General features: G+C 38.3%; 1 protein-coding gene and 1 long non-coding RNA gene across 2 annotated transcripts; one reads left to right on the top strand and one right to left on the bottom strand.

Annotated features, from left to right (window-relative positions):
• Nucleotides 1–8,978: 8,978 nt before the first annotated feature.
• LOC110934113 lies at nt 8,979–9,656 on the bottom strand. The gene has a single exon (XM_022177303.1). The coding sequence runs from the start codon at nt 9,654–9,656 to the stop codon at nt 8,979–8,981; it is 678 nt and encodes a 225-aa protein (XP_022032995.1).
• Nucleotides 9,657–12,021: 2,365 nt separating this feature from the next.
• On the top strand, nt 12,022–14,048 carry LOC110935220. Its single transcript, XR_002588963.1, has 2 exons — nt 12,022–13,735; nt 13,810–14,048. It is a non-coding gene; the product is annotated as an uncharacterized LOC110935220 (long non-coding RNA).
• Nucleotides 14,049–15,459: the final 1,411 nt, after the last annotated feature.

The following is a 15,459-nucleotide window of genomic DNA, read 5'->3' as shown; positions in this document are numbered from 1 at the left end:
GTTGCTCAGGGTATTTAGGGTTGATGACTAACCCTTGCTTGTCTTTCTCACCGTTTGAACTTTCACCCTCGATCAGGTAAGCTTCCTGAGAGGGTTGAAGGGTTGCAATCCCTCTTTCAGTAGGAAATTTGACTGTGCCATGGCCGATAGACACTGCCATGTAGAATGCACATTGTCCAGGCCTCCCTATGATTACGTCATAGTTGGAAGGGATGTTGATAACCACAAAAGTCAGTGATCGGGTTCTTTCTTTTGATCCCTCCTTAACACAAACATCAAGGGTTATCTGCCCCAAAGGCTTCAAGGTTATATCGGCGATACCTTTTATGGAGGTTCCAGAGGGTTGAAGCCTTGAACGTTCCTCGTCACTTAATTGGTTGAAAAATTTCTCAAACATGATTTCTGTGGCTGCTCCCGTGTCTATGTATGCTTTACATGTTTGTAATGTGCCCACGGTGGCTTCAACCACAAGGGGACCAGGAAGTGGGTCCTTCCTTGTTGGGGGGAAGCAGACACATTGAAGTTCCCAATCTTCCAACCGTCGCTTCTTGTAAGGAACCTTTTCATCAGAATACACCATGTTTACTTCCTTCCCTTTGCCTTCAGCCATTTTGTCTCGAACCCCTTTTACCAAATGAGCGAGCTCTCCTGACTTAACAGCCTCTTCAATCCTCTTTTTCAGTTGGAAGCAATCATTGGTGTGATGTCCCTTTTCTTCATGGAACTCACAGAATTGCGTGGAGTTCTCATTTTTTCGACTCTTGGGGAGGGGCCTGGGAGGTCTAAAGTTTTGCTTGACTTCTTCCGTTGCCAGGATTTCTTGAGGGGTTTTGGTGAGGGGAGTGAAACTCATGCCTTTATCTCTGCCTGAAGGGTTTCGTCCTTCAACCCTTCGAGGGTCTGAACCCTTTGGGCGTCTGTCGTAAGAGTTAAAGTTTCCCCTCTTTCTGGCTGGGCTACTGCTTCGCCAGCCAGACCCCCTTTTCCTTTGTTCTTTGATATCCACAGCTTCTTCTCCCCAAATGTAAGCTTCGGCCCTTTCAAGGGCTTCCTCCAAGGTTTTGGGTAGAGATTTGTTGAAATCTCGTGTGAGATATTTGGAGGTTATGGCGTTCATAAAACCGGCCCCTCTCATTTTCTCATCAGCTCCTACATAGGTTAGCCCTTCTTTCTTGTACCGTTCAATGAATGCCCGAAGGCTTTCATCGTCGCGTTGTTTTATCTGGAAGATTACTGTTGCGTCTTTAACGTATCGCCTTTGTTGGGAGAAGTTTGCCAGAAAACCTCTGCTGAGATCGTCAAAGCTTCGAATGCTTTGAGCAGGTAGGTCGTTAAACCAGATTCTGGCGGATCCAACAAGAGTCTGCATGAACATTAGGCAACATTCAGCATTTGACCATTTTTCTATTCGAGCGGCACCAGTGAAGATTTGGAGATGATCTTCGGGATCTTCGGTCCCATCATACGTTCTGATGTGGGCTGGCATCTTGATCTTTGACTGAAAATCGTAGTCAGCTATCTGCCTTGAGAAGCAGGAAAGGTTACTTGGCTTGTAAGGTTTGGCCAAGTCTTCTTCAGGTCTTATACCTACATTGTTGTTATTGCCATGGTTTCCCTGGGTGGCCAGCACTTGATTGATGAAGTGTTGCCATGGGAAGTTGGCCATCATCTGTGACATCATGTTAGGTATGAGATTGAAACCCTGAAGGCTTGCTGGACCAACTGAGCAGTTTACCCCGAGAGGGGTGCTAGTAACAGCACTTCGTGCTAAAGGGAGCACGGACAGAGCTTGCTCCCACGTGGTGGTTAGAGAAGCAGGACAGCTGGTCACCGGGGACTGTAGGAGTTGATCAAGTGTTAACTCATGTCCCAGGGGAGTGCCACTAGCAATTGGTTGGGAAGAGAGAATAGGATGAACAGTTGGGTTTGTCATAGTGGATAGATAAGGATGAGGGTTTGGAGGGTTATTGGGACCAGCCTCACCTCTTGTAACAAAGGGTGGTAGGGGTGGCCCAGGAGACAACGTTGGCTCAGGTTCGTCGTAATCTAGACGAATCCTTACCCCCTTTTCCCTTTCTCTATTCACATGCTGGTTAAGAAGTGACCTTAACTCGAGGAAGTTATTAGCGACCCCCTCGGGGGTAAGTTCAACACGTGCCGGGGTGTCCGACACACCAACGTTGGGAGACGGAGCCCCAGATCTGGATGGGGTTGGTGTGTTGAAGGTAAGGAACTCGGGTGTACTCCCCGGAGTTGAAAACGGTGTTGTTATAGTTGTGTGAGCTAAGCCACTACCCGGGGTGGAGGTGTTAGGGATCTGGTTCACCTCTCCCGGGGATCCACTTTCTGACATGGTGGTTTTGAGTGAAAGGAGCTACACTACTAGGTCTTTTTTGAGAAGAAACAGCGGCGTGGCCCCACGGTGGGCGCCAACTTGTTGATGCAACAAATACGAGACCAAGGATGGTAGCTGAGATGGTTAGGCAAAAGGGCTGAAGGGTTCAGTTTTGCCTAACGCAGGTCGCGGGGTCCCTCCACGTTTGCAAAACGTGGAAGGAGGTTCACTAGTATGTAATTGTTATTTGCTTTGAAGTTCCTTCTTCGAGGCAAGCTCGAATCCAGAAGAGAAAGCAAATAGAATGAGTGTGTGTTGAATGTGATGAAGAGTAACTTGGAAGTGATAAGTACTCTTTGAATGACCAGAGATTAAGGAATCTCTCTGTTTCGGAATGTCCCAGAAGTGAACATGAGCTGTCTTCTTATAGGGGAAGACATCTCCTGAAATGGCATATACAAGACTAGCGAAACCTGTTTGCAATGGAGGGTTTCCCCTTTTAGGGTTGAAGGCTTTGGACCCCTGGTTAATAGAGTGTACTTGTGCAGACCTGCTCTGAGTTTGTGGGCGTGAGTTGGTGAGGTGAGTCCTCAGATGTGACTGATTACTGTTCCTCGCTTTTCTCACTTTACAGCTTTTCATCCGATGAACCTTTCAACCTTTTAAGCTCTTGCATATTAGTCATTTTATTTGACCTTGGGCTACCCCCGTCGTCAGGACCTATACTACACCATAAATTTTTTAAGAATGTTTTCAATCTGAAAACCAAATACTTTTTTATATAACTTTGTTAAAACTATAGATTATTGTATAACAAAATGTTAAAAAAACCTCTACAATACGACTAGTATTGCCCTATACGGGGAGTATAAAGGCCTATAGTATAGGCCTCTACGAGCAGTATAAAGGCACATAGAGGCTTATATGAAGGGGACCTATACGAAAAGTATAGACCTATACGAGGCGTATAGGTCCAACCCACTAGACAATATCTGATACAAATCAGTTTTTGTTGGAAACCGAAAAAGTTAAACGACCTGTATAGCTCTATACGAGTCATAGTAAAGGTGACAAAATAAGAGGAGGGTGTCTCAATAATACCACCCTAGTTAAATTGCTCATAAGTTTGTGTAAGAGACTAGTGGAATTTTCCAGCACGTTGTGGCAGGTATACAATCATTATTGATTCAAATTAATATGGTATTGTTACGATGCTAACACTCGTTATAACTGTACAGTACTGTCAGTCGTTATAATAACCACAAGGTAAAACCCCATAAACAAAGTCATTATATGTACAAAGAATATTGATTATAAAGAAATTATATGTAGTCATTGATTAAAATGCGCATGTTCCAATGACATACTTTATATTTTATGTAAAATCATATCTTAAAATTTAAAAGAAGTTATTACGGGGAAAAACTATCAATTACCTAAAAGAAGTTATTACGGAAATGCACACGTCTCAACGATATACTCAAAATTTTATATAACATCGTATCCTAAAAGAAGTTATTAACTATCAATTACCTAAAAGTTGCATTAAAAAAATACTATTAAAATTTGATTAGATCGAAAAAGTTAATTAATCAAAAGCTTCATTTTTGAAATAAAGAAACCAATATAATATTATTGGATGAAATGTTGTTATAAAAATTGTTAATTCAAATTATAACAATTTAGAATGTGACTACTACTAGGGCTGTTCAAAAAGCTCGCGGTTCGGAGCTCGCTCGAAGCTCGCTCGGATTTAGCTCGGAAAAAGCTCGCTCGATTTGGCTCGGTTTAAAAGTGAGCCGAGCCGGCTCGGCTCGGTTAGAAAGTGAGCCTAGCTCGGCTCGGCTCGTAACGAGCCGAGCTGGCTCGGTTCGGCTCGCTTTGTAGCTCGGCTCGGTTTAGCTCGAATTATTTTACTTATAATAAGTTTTAATTTTATATACATTATGATATATTACAAAAAACTGATTATTATTTACATGTATATAGGTTTGTAATTTGATATTTATGGCATATTTGAAGATTGATTACCATACTAATGAACTAATATTGTATTTTATTGAAATTAAAACTTATTTTGCGTTGTTAAACTTGAATTTGGTTTGAATTGTATTAGGTTGAACTTATTTTGAATATATTCTTTTAAATTATTGAATAATATTTTAGGCTATTAAATTTTAAGAGGTATATATTAGTTTTTTTTTATAAAATCGAGCCAAACCAAGCCGAGCCGAGCTAGCTCGGTTTAAAACCAAGCCGAGCCCGAGCTTAGACTTTCAGCTCGGTTTCAAATCCGAGCCGAGCCGAGCCAGCTCGGTTTATAATCGAGCCGAGCCCGAGCTTGGCCTGGCTCGGCTCGGCTCGGCTCATGAACAGCCCTAACTACTACTAAATTTTAATTGATCACTTTAAGGGGTGTTTGGGATTGCTTATAAAGCAACTTATTGACTTATAATTTTTTAGAAAAAGAGTTTTTTAGAAATTTGTATTTGGGTAATGGGTTGAAAAGAATGTTTTATAGCGTTGAAAAGGAGAAATGAAAAAGTTAGAAGGGATTGGCTTTTTGAACAAAGAGATAAAGAGTCAGAAAAGGAGATAAGTAGTTTTTCGTAAGAAATCCCAAACACCCCCAAACTTTAACTTATAGGGTTAAAGTCAATGGCGGAGCCTAGTGTAAAGTGGGAGGTGCACCAGCCCCCGAATGTTTCGGTTATAAGCGTAAAATTTCCTATTTTCGTCCGAATATATTAAAATTATTTAGGATTGTCCCCCAATTATTTTGACAAAATATTTATACGATATATAAATTGGGTCCCATTACTTTCCGTCCCCTGGAAACTTTTGGTCAAGCTCTGCCACTGGTTAAAGTATTATTCTTTTTCAGTTAATTTTAATTATTATTTATTTAACTTAAATTAATTTTAATTATTATTTATTTAACTAAATTTAATTAAAGTTAACTTTTTTACTCTAGACATATTTACTTAATTGTGTTCTTGATAATTGTTACTGTCATTTAGATTATAACCTACATGGTCTATCTTAACCCTTCATTATACTAGGTAACAATTTTAATTAGTTTTTAGAGTAGATTACAAGTTTTGTCCTTTATCTATGTATCATTATTTCGACGGTGTCATTTGATGTAAAAGTTGATAAGTTTTGTACTTAATGTTTCAAAATCTTGCACTTATGTCCTTTAGCCCTAATCAAGTTAATTTTTTCTGTTGAATATAGTAACACAAGGGTATTTTAGTCTTTTTACATGTTTAGTTACCAGTTTTTAAAAAATATAATAAAAAAAACAAAATTAAATTTAACAAATTAATATAAGAGTTAATTGCTCGGATGGTCCCTGTGGTTTCAAGTTTTTTCACGTCTAGTCCCCATCTTTTGAAAATAGCAGGTATGCTCCCTATGGTTTGTCATTTTGTTACTCGGATAGTCCCTGAGTAGATGTCAGTTAGTTTGAAAATAGCAGATATGCTCCCTATGGTTTGTCATTTTGTTACTCGGATAGTCCCCAGAGTAAATGAGTAAATGTTGGGGGACTATTCGAGTAACAAAATGACAAACCATAGGGAGCATACATGCTATTTTCAAAAGGTGGGGACTAAACGTGAAAAAACGTGAAACCACAGGGACCATCCGAGCAATTAACTCTTAATATAATATTATATACATATATAAATACACCTCTCTCTCTCTCTCTCTCATCAGTGTATCAGTGTTGGTCAGAACACGATAAACACAATGATAGAACTATAGAATTTTGAAAGAACGATTAATATTTAATGTAATTGTGATAATACAAATGATTCTGATAACTACAATTGAAACATAAAACCCTATATACACTAAACAAACAAGTGCGATTGTAAAGACGTGTCCCTTCACGAACGGTTGTGACTCTTGAACTTGTGGATGAGATTGAATGATGAAGAGGTGTGTCCCTTGTTCTTGGCTTGAAGTCATCGATCAGGAGATGTGTCTCCTGAAGACATCGTATCCTTTAGTTTGTAGGTTACAAACTTCTGTTTTGTCGCATCTAGTCCCCGTACTTGCATAAGTTATCTAATTACATAACTAAACTATCTATTAATTAATTACTAAACAACTCTCGTACTTTAGGATGTGAGGGATTAGAACTTCATTCACCCCCTAATCACGAACATCCTTGAGTTGTAGGTCTTCAACTGGCTTGACTTGCAATAGCATTGGTTCTTCTTCCATTCTGTATTTATGCATCACCCAGTCAGTTCTTTTCCCTTTACCTTTATGCCCAATATGAAAAACCAATGTCTTGATGGTTGCAACGGTTCTCTCACTGTACTTAACTGTTCCGTCTTTCCCAGTAGCTTTCCAGAACCCACTCGCGCGATTAGATCTACCCCCACTTGAATATTTTTTTTTTTTTTTTTTTTTTTTTGCTTTCGGGCGGAAAAAGAAATACTCTAAGTCTCCACTTTTCAAACACGATTTATCTGGAAGATCCCATGGACTGAAATCATATATGATATGTTGACTTCAGCAACAGCATTAACGGTAATTTTCTTGCCTAGTAGCTTCCTCTTTAGATAAAACATAACCAAATCAACATCAGTGGGATGAAAGAGAAATCAACGCGCCATGAAACTAAAAAAACCAAATCCCAAGCGTGATCAAGTCCAGTATCAGAAATAAATCCAACTCGAGCTCCCACGTCTTTCAAGTTTCATCAAACACACACGTAACACTAAAGATTTATGTGACCAAGTGGGTTCAAAAGACATTTGTTACCCGAAGGAAGGATGGAGATGACGACGACGCGAAGAAGTTGGAGGAAGTAGGGTTCTGAAACTCTCAAAACCTATATATACTAAACGAACATGTGCGATTGTAGAGACGTGTCCCTTCACGAACGGTTGTGACTCTTGAACTTGTGGATGAGATTGAATGATGAAAATATCCATGGCATATTTTAAAAGGAGTTGCAGCTGATTGCGAGTGTTAATTGTAATACTCACTATGGTTTTAACTTCACTATATAATGTGTGTGTATGTATATCCTTCATCTGTTATCAATCCGATTCAATTAATTGATTCTGCTACTTCGTTTGTTCGGTTTTCAGGCTGTATGATCATCGAGAACTGTTTTATTTTTTATTTTTGAGAACTGTTTTATTTTTGATTTTTGACTACTGGTACCATAATTTGTTCATCGAAGGATGTAAGTGACGTTTTCTGATTTTTAGTTTGATTATTAGGTGTGAATCTGAGTTGATTTGTTGTGTTTTGATTGATTGAGATAACTTGAAGAAGCAACCTCAATTTTCTAGACCAGAGAAGCTACATGAACTTAAGGATTTTGCGTTGAGGTTTGAAGAGAAATATCATACTGCTGCAACATGCCAGGTTTGTTTTCTACTATATATGCTAATGTTAATATTATTATTTTGAAAATTAAGTAAACATTCCACATATTTGATAAAGAAGAGTTCAACGATATATTCTTTTCATTTGGGGGGGGGGGGGGGGGGGGGGGCAACGCTATTTGTGATTCAGGTACTTTTGATTACTTTCATTTCCTTGGGTTTATTAAAATATCATCGTATATATTTAAGAATTGCGTTAAAACTTTTGCTGTATGGTTTATTTGACCATAAGGGTGAGAGGGGCACTCCCCTCTTAGGGGAGTCCCATCTCTTACGCACACCCAATCAGGTTATGCCACATCAACTCCTCTTTTAAACTCCCCTCACACCCTAATTTGATGGCGGCACTCCTCTCTTAGGGGACTTGCTTTTTATTTTTATTTTTTTTTTATTTGTTGTAAATTTATGCATGTTTATAAATTAAAAAAATATTAATAAAAATTAAATAAAATTTAACAAAAGACATTTCAAAGTAGAAAATAAAAAAAAAATTACACTCAAACTAGAAAATAAAAATTACATTCAAACTAGAAACTAAAAATTACATTCAAACTAGAAAATAAAAATTTTAGAAATTGCACGGCCACCCGTACTTGTTAGCGATGTCGCGCTTTCGGGCGATGATGAACCGCAACATTTCCGGCGGAGCATCGTCGTGCGGCTTGAGGAATGTTTTCATATCTCGATCGTAATTGTAGTTTCTCATCGTCTCGCGTTGTTCCGATATGAGATCGCGAGCCTCCGACTCTCTTTTCTTCCTCAATTCAATCGCCTCCAATTCAATCGCGTGCTTCGCTTCTTTCATGGGGGTGTACTCTTTGAATTGTGCCGCCAACTCGGCCGAGCCCTCGGACGATGTCGCTTGACGCTTATCTCGCCGTTGTGTTCTTTGTGGCGAGGGGTCTTCGTTCATATCGGGTATGGAAGGGTCCACGTCGACGGGCTTTCTTTTTTGTGCCGAACCTTCCCCTTCTTCACCCAACAATGGGACTTGGGCCCATTTGTCGTGTTTTCGAACGACCTCCCATGCCTCGTCACCCCGGGGCTTTATGGGGCGTTATGCAATTTGAGGCCGTAGTCATAAAGCCCCTGCGTAATCATTACTCATTTTTTAATTTTTATTTTTTTAATTCATTTGTAACTTTTTTAAAAATAAAATTCATTTCATTAAATAAAAAAAGTACAGTAAAATAAAAAAACATTAAACTAGCATAAAAAAAATTACACAATCAAAGGTTATATTTTTTTTCAATCCGCTCCTTTTGTGCCAACGCTATTTTCAAAGCTTTTCCCGTTAAGTGGTCATGCGGTTTCGAGTAGAACTCAAAGTCGTGAGCCCATTGTCTATCCCGCATAATCTCCGTAACTTCGCGGTTCTCCTCCAAACGTTTATTACCGAGTTCGTGTATGTCTTGAAGTCGCTTGTTTATCTCCGAAAATGCGTTACTCATATCCGTTCCCATAGACATCGACGACGACTCGGGTTTTTTCGCCTGGCTTTTTCTTTCGGGCGGTCTTGGTAGCTCCTCCACCGGCTCGTCATCCGGAATATCCTCGTTCAAGTCGGTGTTTCGAGCGTTGGAGGTTGGCGTTTCGGGTTCACCCGACTCGTTTGTTTTGGACCTCTTTGATGGCCGTGTATTTCCCGAACGACCACTCGGAGCAGATACGGTGGCCCATTTGGGGCTATGGCGAAGGATTTGCCAACACCTCATGTACGGGAAATGGCCATTAGCCTCCATATACTCGACCAATGCCTGTTGCGTAATGTCTTCATCGCTACTTCCACTTTTCCATCCGGAAAACAAGCGTTGGTACACGGTTTGAAAGTTTGTGCATTTCCTGTTTATATCGGTCCACTTCCCCGATATAGAGTCCGGTAGGCGGTAATCCTCTCCTCTACCCATGAGATCGAAAAAAAGTTCTCGTATTCGGTTCCAAAATACGGTTTTACTTTGATTGTTTGCTAAAAAAAACAAAATATAATGTTAGTCCAAAATTTTAAAAAATAAAAACTGAAAATAAATAAAAAACAGAAAATAAATTTACAACAGAAAATAAAAAAAAACAGAAAATAAAACAAAACAGAAAATAAAACAAAACAGAAAATAATTATAAAACAGAAAATAAAAAAAAAACAGAAAATAAATATAAAACAGAAAATAAATTTAAAAAACAGAAAATAAATTTAAAAACAGAAACAAAAAACATACATATGACCGGGTCCTCCGAAACATCGATGAAAGCGCGGGTTAACGCATACTCCTGTTCGGACTCCCACGTTATCACATTTTTTTTCGCTCGGGTGTTGGTTTCCACTTTCTTTTTATGTGCCCGTTTTGCTTTTCCTTTTCCTTTTTGCGTCTCCGGTTGCGTATCCGGTATCTCGGGTTGCGTCTCCGGACAACATCGGGTTCGTGTAGTGGGGAGCCGAAAGCTTGAGCCGACCCAAACGCTTGAGACGACCCCATCCCATCCGTGTTTTGATTTGGGTTCCACCCGTAGAGATTAGGGTCCCATGATAGCGGTTGGTTCAAAAGATTCATGAACCCGGGACTTTGTTGATTGTAATCGAGAAAACCGGAGCCGAAAGGGTTGGGTCTAGTGGGAACCGGCGACACGGGGCGAGTAGGATTACCACTTTGGTTTGGGTCCGCACTTGATCGGGGAGGAATGAAGCCACGGTTGAATGGATGCATTGTATAAAATATCAAGAATTTTAAAAAAAATTGGAAGAGATGAGAGTGTTTGAGTGTGTGTGGTAAAAAAAATAGGAGAGGAGAATGATTTAAAAGAAAGTTTGAAAAATAAATTGATTTTTTTATTAAAATGACCGTTTACAAACGGTCAAAAAAATCAAATCAACATTCAAAACGCCGCGATAATTATAACGCTTTCAAAAATTTTTTGGGCATAGCGCCCTTTGTGTTGGTGTTCATGACGCTATAAAGGCGCTATGGGGCTAAATCGCGCCCCAGTACGTATGCTCTAATTAATTAGTCAAAGATAATAATAAATAAGATGAAAAAAAAATATTTGATGTTTTACAATTTTACCCTTTGTTCTTTTTCTTCTCAATTAATTTTTCTTCTTAAATGAACCTCCCCCAGAATATATATATATATATATATATATATATATATATATATATATATAATGTATCCTATAATTGGCATTAACGTACATTACGTACGCCACTAGAAATCACACGTTATAAAAAAGCACGTTCATGAACCCTAGATAAGAATCTAAAGATGAATTTCGACGATAGTTATTAACTTTAATATTTATATTTTACATAAATATACAATTCGCATAACTAAACGACATATTACCAATGTGACGTCGAGTCACACGTTCGAGTATTAAACAATTTTTCCAAACAAGTCTAGCTAGTTGAGTGAACATAATACTTCGCACTTTGGCCCAACTACTATGGCTATGGGGTGTTCACAGTTCGGTTTTATAGGTCAAAAAGTAAGTCGAACTGCTATCAACGTTTTTTTTATCATAGAAAACCGAAACCGCACCGAACTGCTGAAATCTAAAACCCAATCAAACCATTACTAACGGTTTTATCTGTGGACTGTGATGTGTTGAGTTGCATATGGGTTTTAACTAAAATTTTATGGAATAAGGATTTTAAGTGGGTTGTTCATTAACCGTTCACAGCTTTATAAATATTTATTCAATTACATTATATTTGTTAATATATATAGAACTATTATAAATAAATCACACCCCTCTTATTACACTCATTTTGGGCATTTCTGAGTGGGAAAAAATACGTCTATGTGTTGCCTACGTAGCATCACTTTTTTCTCACCAAGGCCTCAACCAATTATCCAAACTCAAAACAAAAATTGTGCCACAAAACAAAATTATTAAATCAAAACCAAATTAGAATCAAGAAAATACAAAGGAAACCAAATTTATTAAACTTAACAACCTAAAATCGTATACTTTGTTAATTTTGGACAGTAAAACCAATTAAGTATAAAAACAGCAAACCAAATAGGTATAACAAAGTAGAAATATGAACAAGAAAATAAGAAGGATTAATCCATTTTTTAAGGTTATAGCAATAGAACTTGATGGTCAAATAATTCGTTTTACATGATCCATCTTTTTTTATCATGGTCAAAAGTGATGTTGATGTGAAACTGAAATTACTAATGTGTACTCACATCCTCCATTTTAAGTGTACCTCTTTGGTTATAATTATAAGTTCTAAACACGGTCCATCAACACAATATGCAGCCCACTATTTAATTAAAACCCATATACCTTCTTCTCTCTCTTAAACGACACACAACACACAACACAAACCCTAAAATGGAACAAGATGAAGCAGAGTATGCGCCGCGGTCTCTTTCTATCTCTCTCTCACTATAAATCGAAGTACATTGTTTCATCTTGTTCTATTTTGTCGAACCATACCTACATCCCAATGCACCCCACCGTTCAAAAGGTTCCCCCGCTGGGCGTTGATGGTCCGACGTGGCATGGAACCACGCCTCTTACCGCAGTGATGACAAACAGTCTAAAGGGTTGGGCATGTGTGCTTGATGGTCCAAGTTGGAGTATATAGAGGTAACAAGGTTTCAAGTATACAACATGATCAAAGACAATCGAAGCTAGTCCCAAACGGCCCTTCCAGATCTTCGTGCTCCCTCTTCGCTTCACGTTTCTCCCTTTCCTTCTCCCTTTCCTCCTCCGGCTCATTATCGGACTCCCATCTAAGATGGCACTCCTATTGCTCCTCGTACCTGCAACAAATGCCAAAATCCGTTAAGCTTAAATAATTTAATTAATATTGCACTCTTACAAATTATTCTACTCACCTTCTTGTAAAAAGTTCCATAGCGAAAAGCTCATCAATTTCCTTGTGATAAAAGAAGCCATGCAATGCACTCCTGAAATAAATACTATGGTTAGGTCCTAACTAAGAAACATGGAATGCACACACATAATGTTTACCTTGCGGTAAGGGATGAGACGAGGGGGTCGGTGTCATGGTGGGATCATACACGTAGCCTTCATAACGATTGTCAGTATACGGAGGATGGCGTTCCTCGAGAATCTTTTAATTTCAGACCACAACTCCTTTCTCTTACTTTAACCATCTTCCAAACACGTATCCTGAAAACACTGAAAAACATAAATTCGTTAAAACAAATATACATAAGAAATTCAAGTATTTCAAGCTGAATCACAGTACCTACCTTCAAAACCTTCTTACCCATGGCGTTTTTTAACCAAGTGCCAAACTGTTCCACTTCAGTGCTATAGATTGACTCATAGGGCGCCTTGCTGAAAACAGGATCAATTCTTAGTAAGTATGTGACAGACTAAACTCAATCAAAATGACACTTACTCTTCGGTGAGGACATCATGGCCTTTAAGCATAATTTCCAAAGCCATTATCACGAAACTCAGTTGAACTTGTCTGAAGTAGAATTGAAAGAAAACGAATAAACATTGTCCATGGAACAAAATTAAAGATGAAAGAAAAGAAAAGATAGTGATAAGCCAAACCTTCCAGCAGTCGTCAGGACCAAATGTTTCTGGAGGATTCTTGAGCCACTCAGATATCTGCTTCCAAATCCAAAATAGGATATATTTATACATATACATATACATATACATATATATATATATATATATATATATAGAGGGTCAGGATTTAGAGAAAACGGGAGAAAGTGTGAGAACAGTGAAAACGATTATGGATCGTCAGGTCAAAACAATCTATGGACTAGATGGTGTGGTGACATTTTCGTAAATAACATAAACTTTTTAAAGTGGGCGTGTGGCAAAAAGGTAAATGTTCATCTATAAAACGCATCAAAGCGTGACCAAAACATATATACTTCCCAGAGAAACTTCCCCAAAACCAACGTAAAATGCGAAAACCCTAGAAAACGCGAAACAACAAGTACTATGGCGCCGAAAGATCAAACCAGATCCAGAGGCAAAAAAAATAGTGAGTTAACTTTGATTTACATTGTGCTAGTTTATGCTGCTTTTGGCATTCTAATTTTAACAATAAATTTGCAGTTTCTATGAGTATGGAAGGGGAAGGGTTATCTGCTCCAAAAAGCCAAAAACCCAACGAGCAACGAAAGAAGACAACAAGAGAACATGGCACAGATTGTTACTTTTCATGATGTTGTAAATACACTTTGATACTTTGTTACCAAAACGCCAAAAATTGTATCGTTTGCTTAACAATGTTAAAATGTATGAGAACGAAATTTTACATATATAATTTGTGTTATTAAACGCCATGAATCATATGTGATTGTCTTATTGAAAAACATATATCGTTAGTGTGTTACTAAACGCCAAAACATGTATCGTTTGATAACTTTGTTACTAAACGCCAAAACATGTATGATTTGTGTTATAAACACCATGTATCATCTGTTATTGTCTTATTCAACATCTATCATCTGTGATTGATTTATGAAATGCCATACATGTATCATTTATGTTATTAAACGCCATAAAATAAAACGCCATGAAATCATTTTTATAAGCGAAGAGAGGTTGAGATTGAGAATAAATGTGCACACTGGCAAGGCCAAGAATGCCAATAAGAGGAAGGCATTAAGTCAGAATGTTGAGGTTGAGGAAGAACCATATCATGAGTTCAGTGGGGCTAGGGGTTTATAAAGAGTAAAACCTACAAACTTGACTGGTTGGATTATGAATCTAAACCAAAATCAAAGACAGGCAGTAGAGCAAATGGGGTTTGGTGCTACACTAAAGTTGAAAATAGACACCGTGCCGACAATGCTTGGGTACTGGTTGGTTGAAAATTACAATGAAAAGACAAACACCCTAAACGTTGGCAACCATACCGTACATATGAATGAAGAATTGATAAACTCTTTAACGGGTATACCAAATGGAAGGGTGCCCGTGAACATGAAAAAAAAAGACCAACAACTAAAGACCAGGTGGTGGCTGAGTGGAAAGCACAGTTCAAAAGGTTTGACTAGGTTACCAGACCAAGTGTGAAGCTCTACTTTGATGACATTTTGCCTGTGATACATGGCTTCGGGAGAGACTTCTGCCTAAATTTCCTTGTAGCATTCTTCACTATAATGGGGCATGCAAGTGATAATGCAGTCATCAACAAACAGTTCTTGCACAACGTTAAACCAAACGTTCAAATAAACCAAATGAACTGGTGTGGTTATACCATCTGATGCTTGCAACAAGCCAAAACCGCATGGTCTCCAACAAAGCATTACACAGGGCCATTGATCATACTTGCGGTAAGAATAAAATTTCCCTATATAACATATATCATTTGTGTGTCATAAAAACGCCAAAAAAATATCTGTCATTTGAAAAATCTATTTTGTTACAGCTTGCCTTGGTGAACGATGCTTGCAATAGAAAAAAATGGGACCAAAAAGAAGGATACCCAATTGAGTGGGTTACAACAGATACTCTTGGCTTGTTTGAGGGTGCAATGGCAAAACGCCTTGTTGGCAATGAAGTAAAAAAGGAAAACAGTTAAAAAGGCTAAGGAAGGCACACCCCAAAAACAAGAAAAATGCATGTTATTGTTGATGATGAAGCTGATGGTGATGATTTTGAGAATGAAGATGAAGATGATGTTGACAATGTTGATGATCATGCTGATGAGGATGATGATGAGTTTGATGATGATGATGGTTTTGATGATGATGATCA

This window comes from Helianthus annuus, chromosome 4 (genome assembly GCF_002127325.2).
Source record: "Helianthus annuus cultivar XRQ/B chromosome 4, HanXRQr2.0-SUNRISE, whole genome shotgun sequence".
Lineage (NCBI taxonomy): Eukaryota > Viridiplantae > Streptophyta > Magnoliopsida > Asterales > Asteraceae > Helianthus > Helianthus annuus.
Note: the sequence above shows the minus strand (reverse complement) of the source record. Positions and strands in the feature narration are given on the sequence as shown.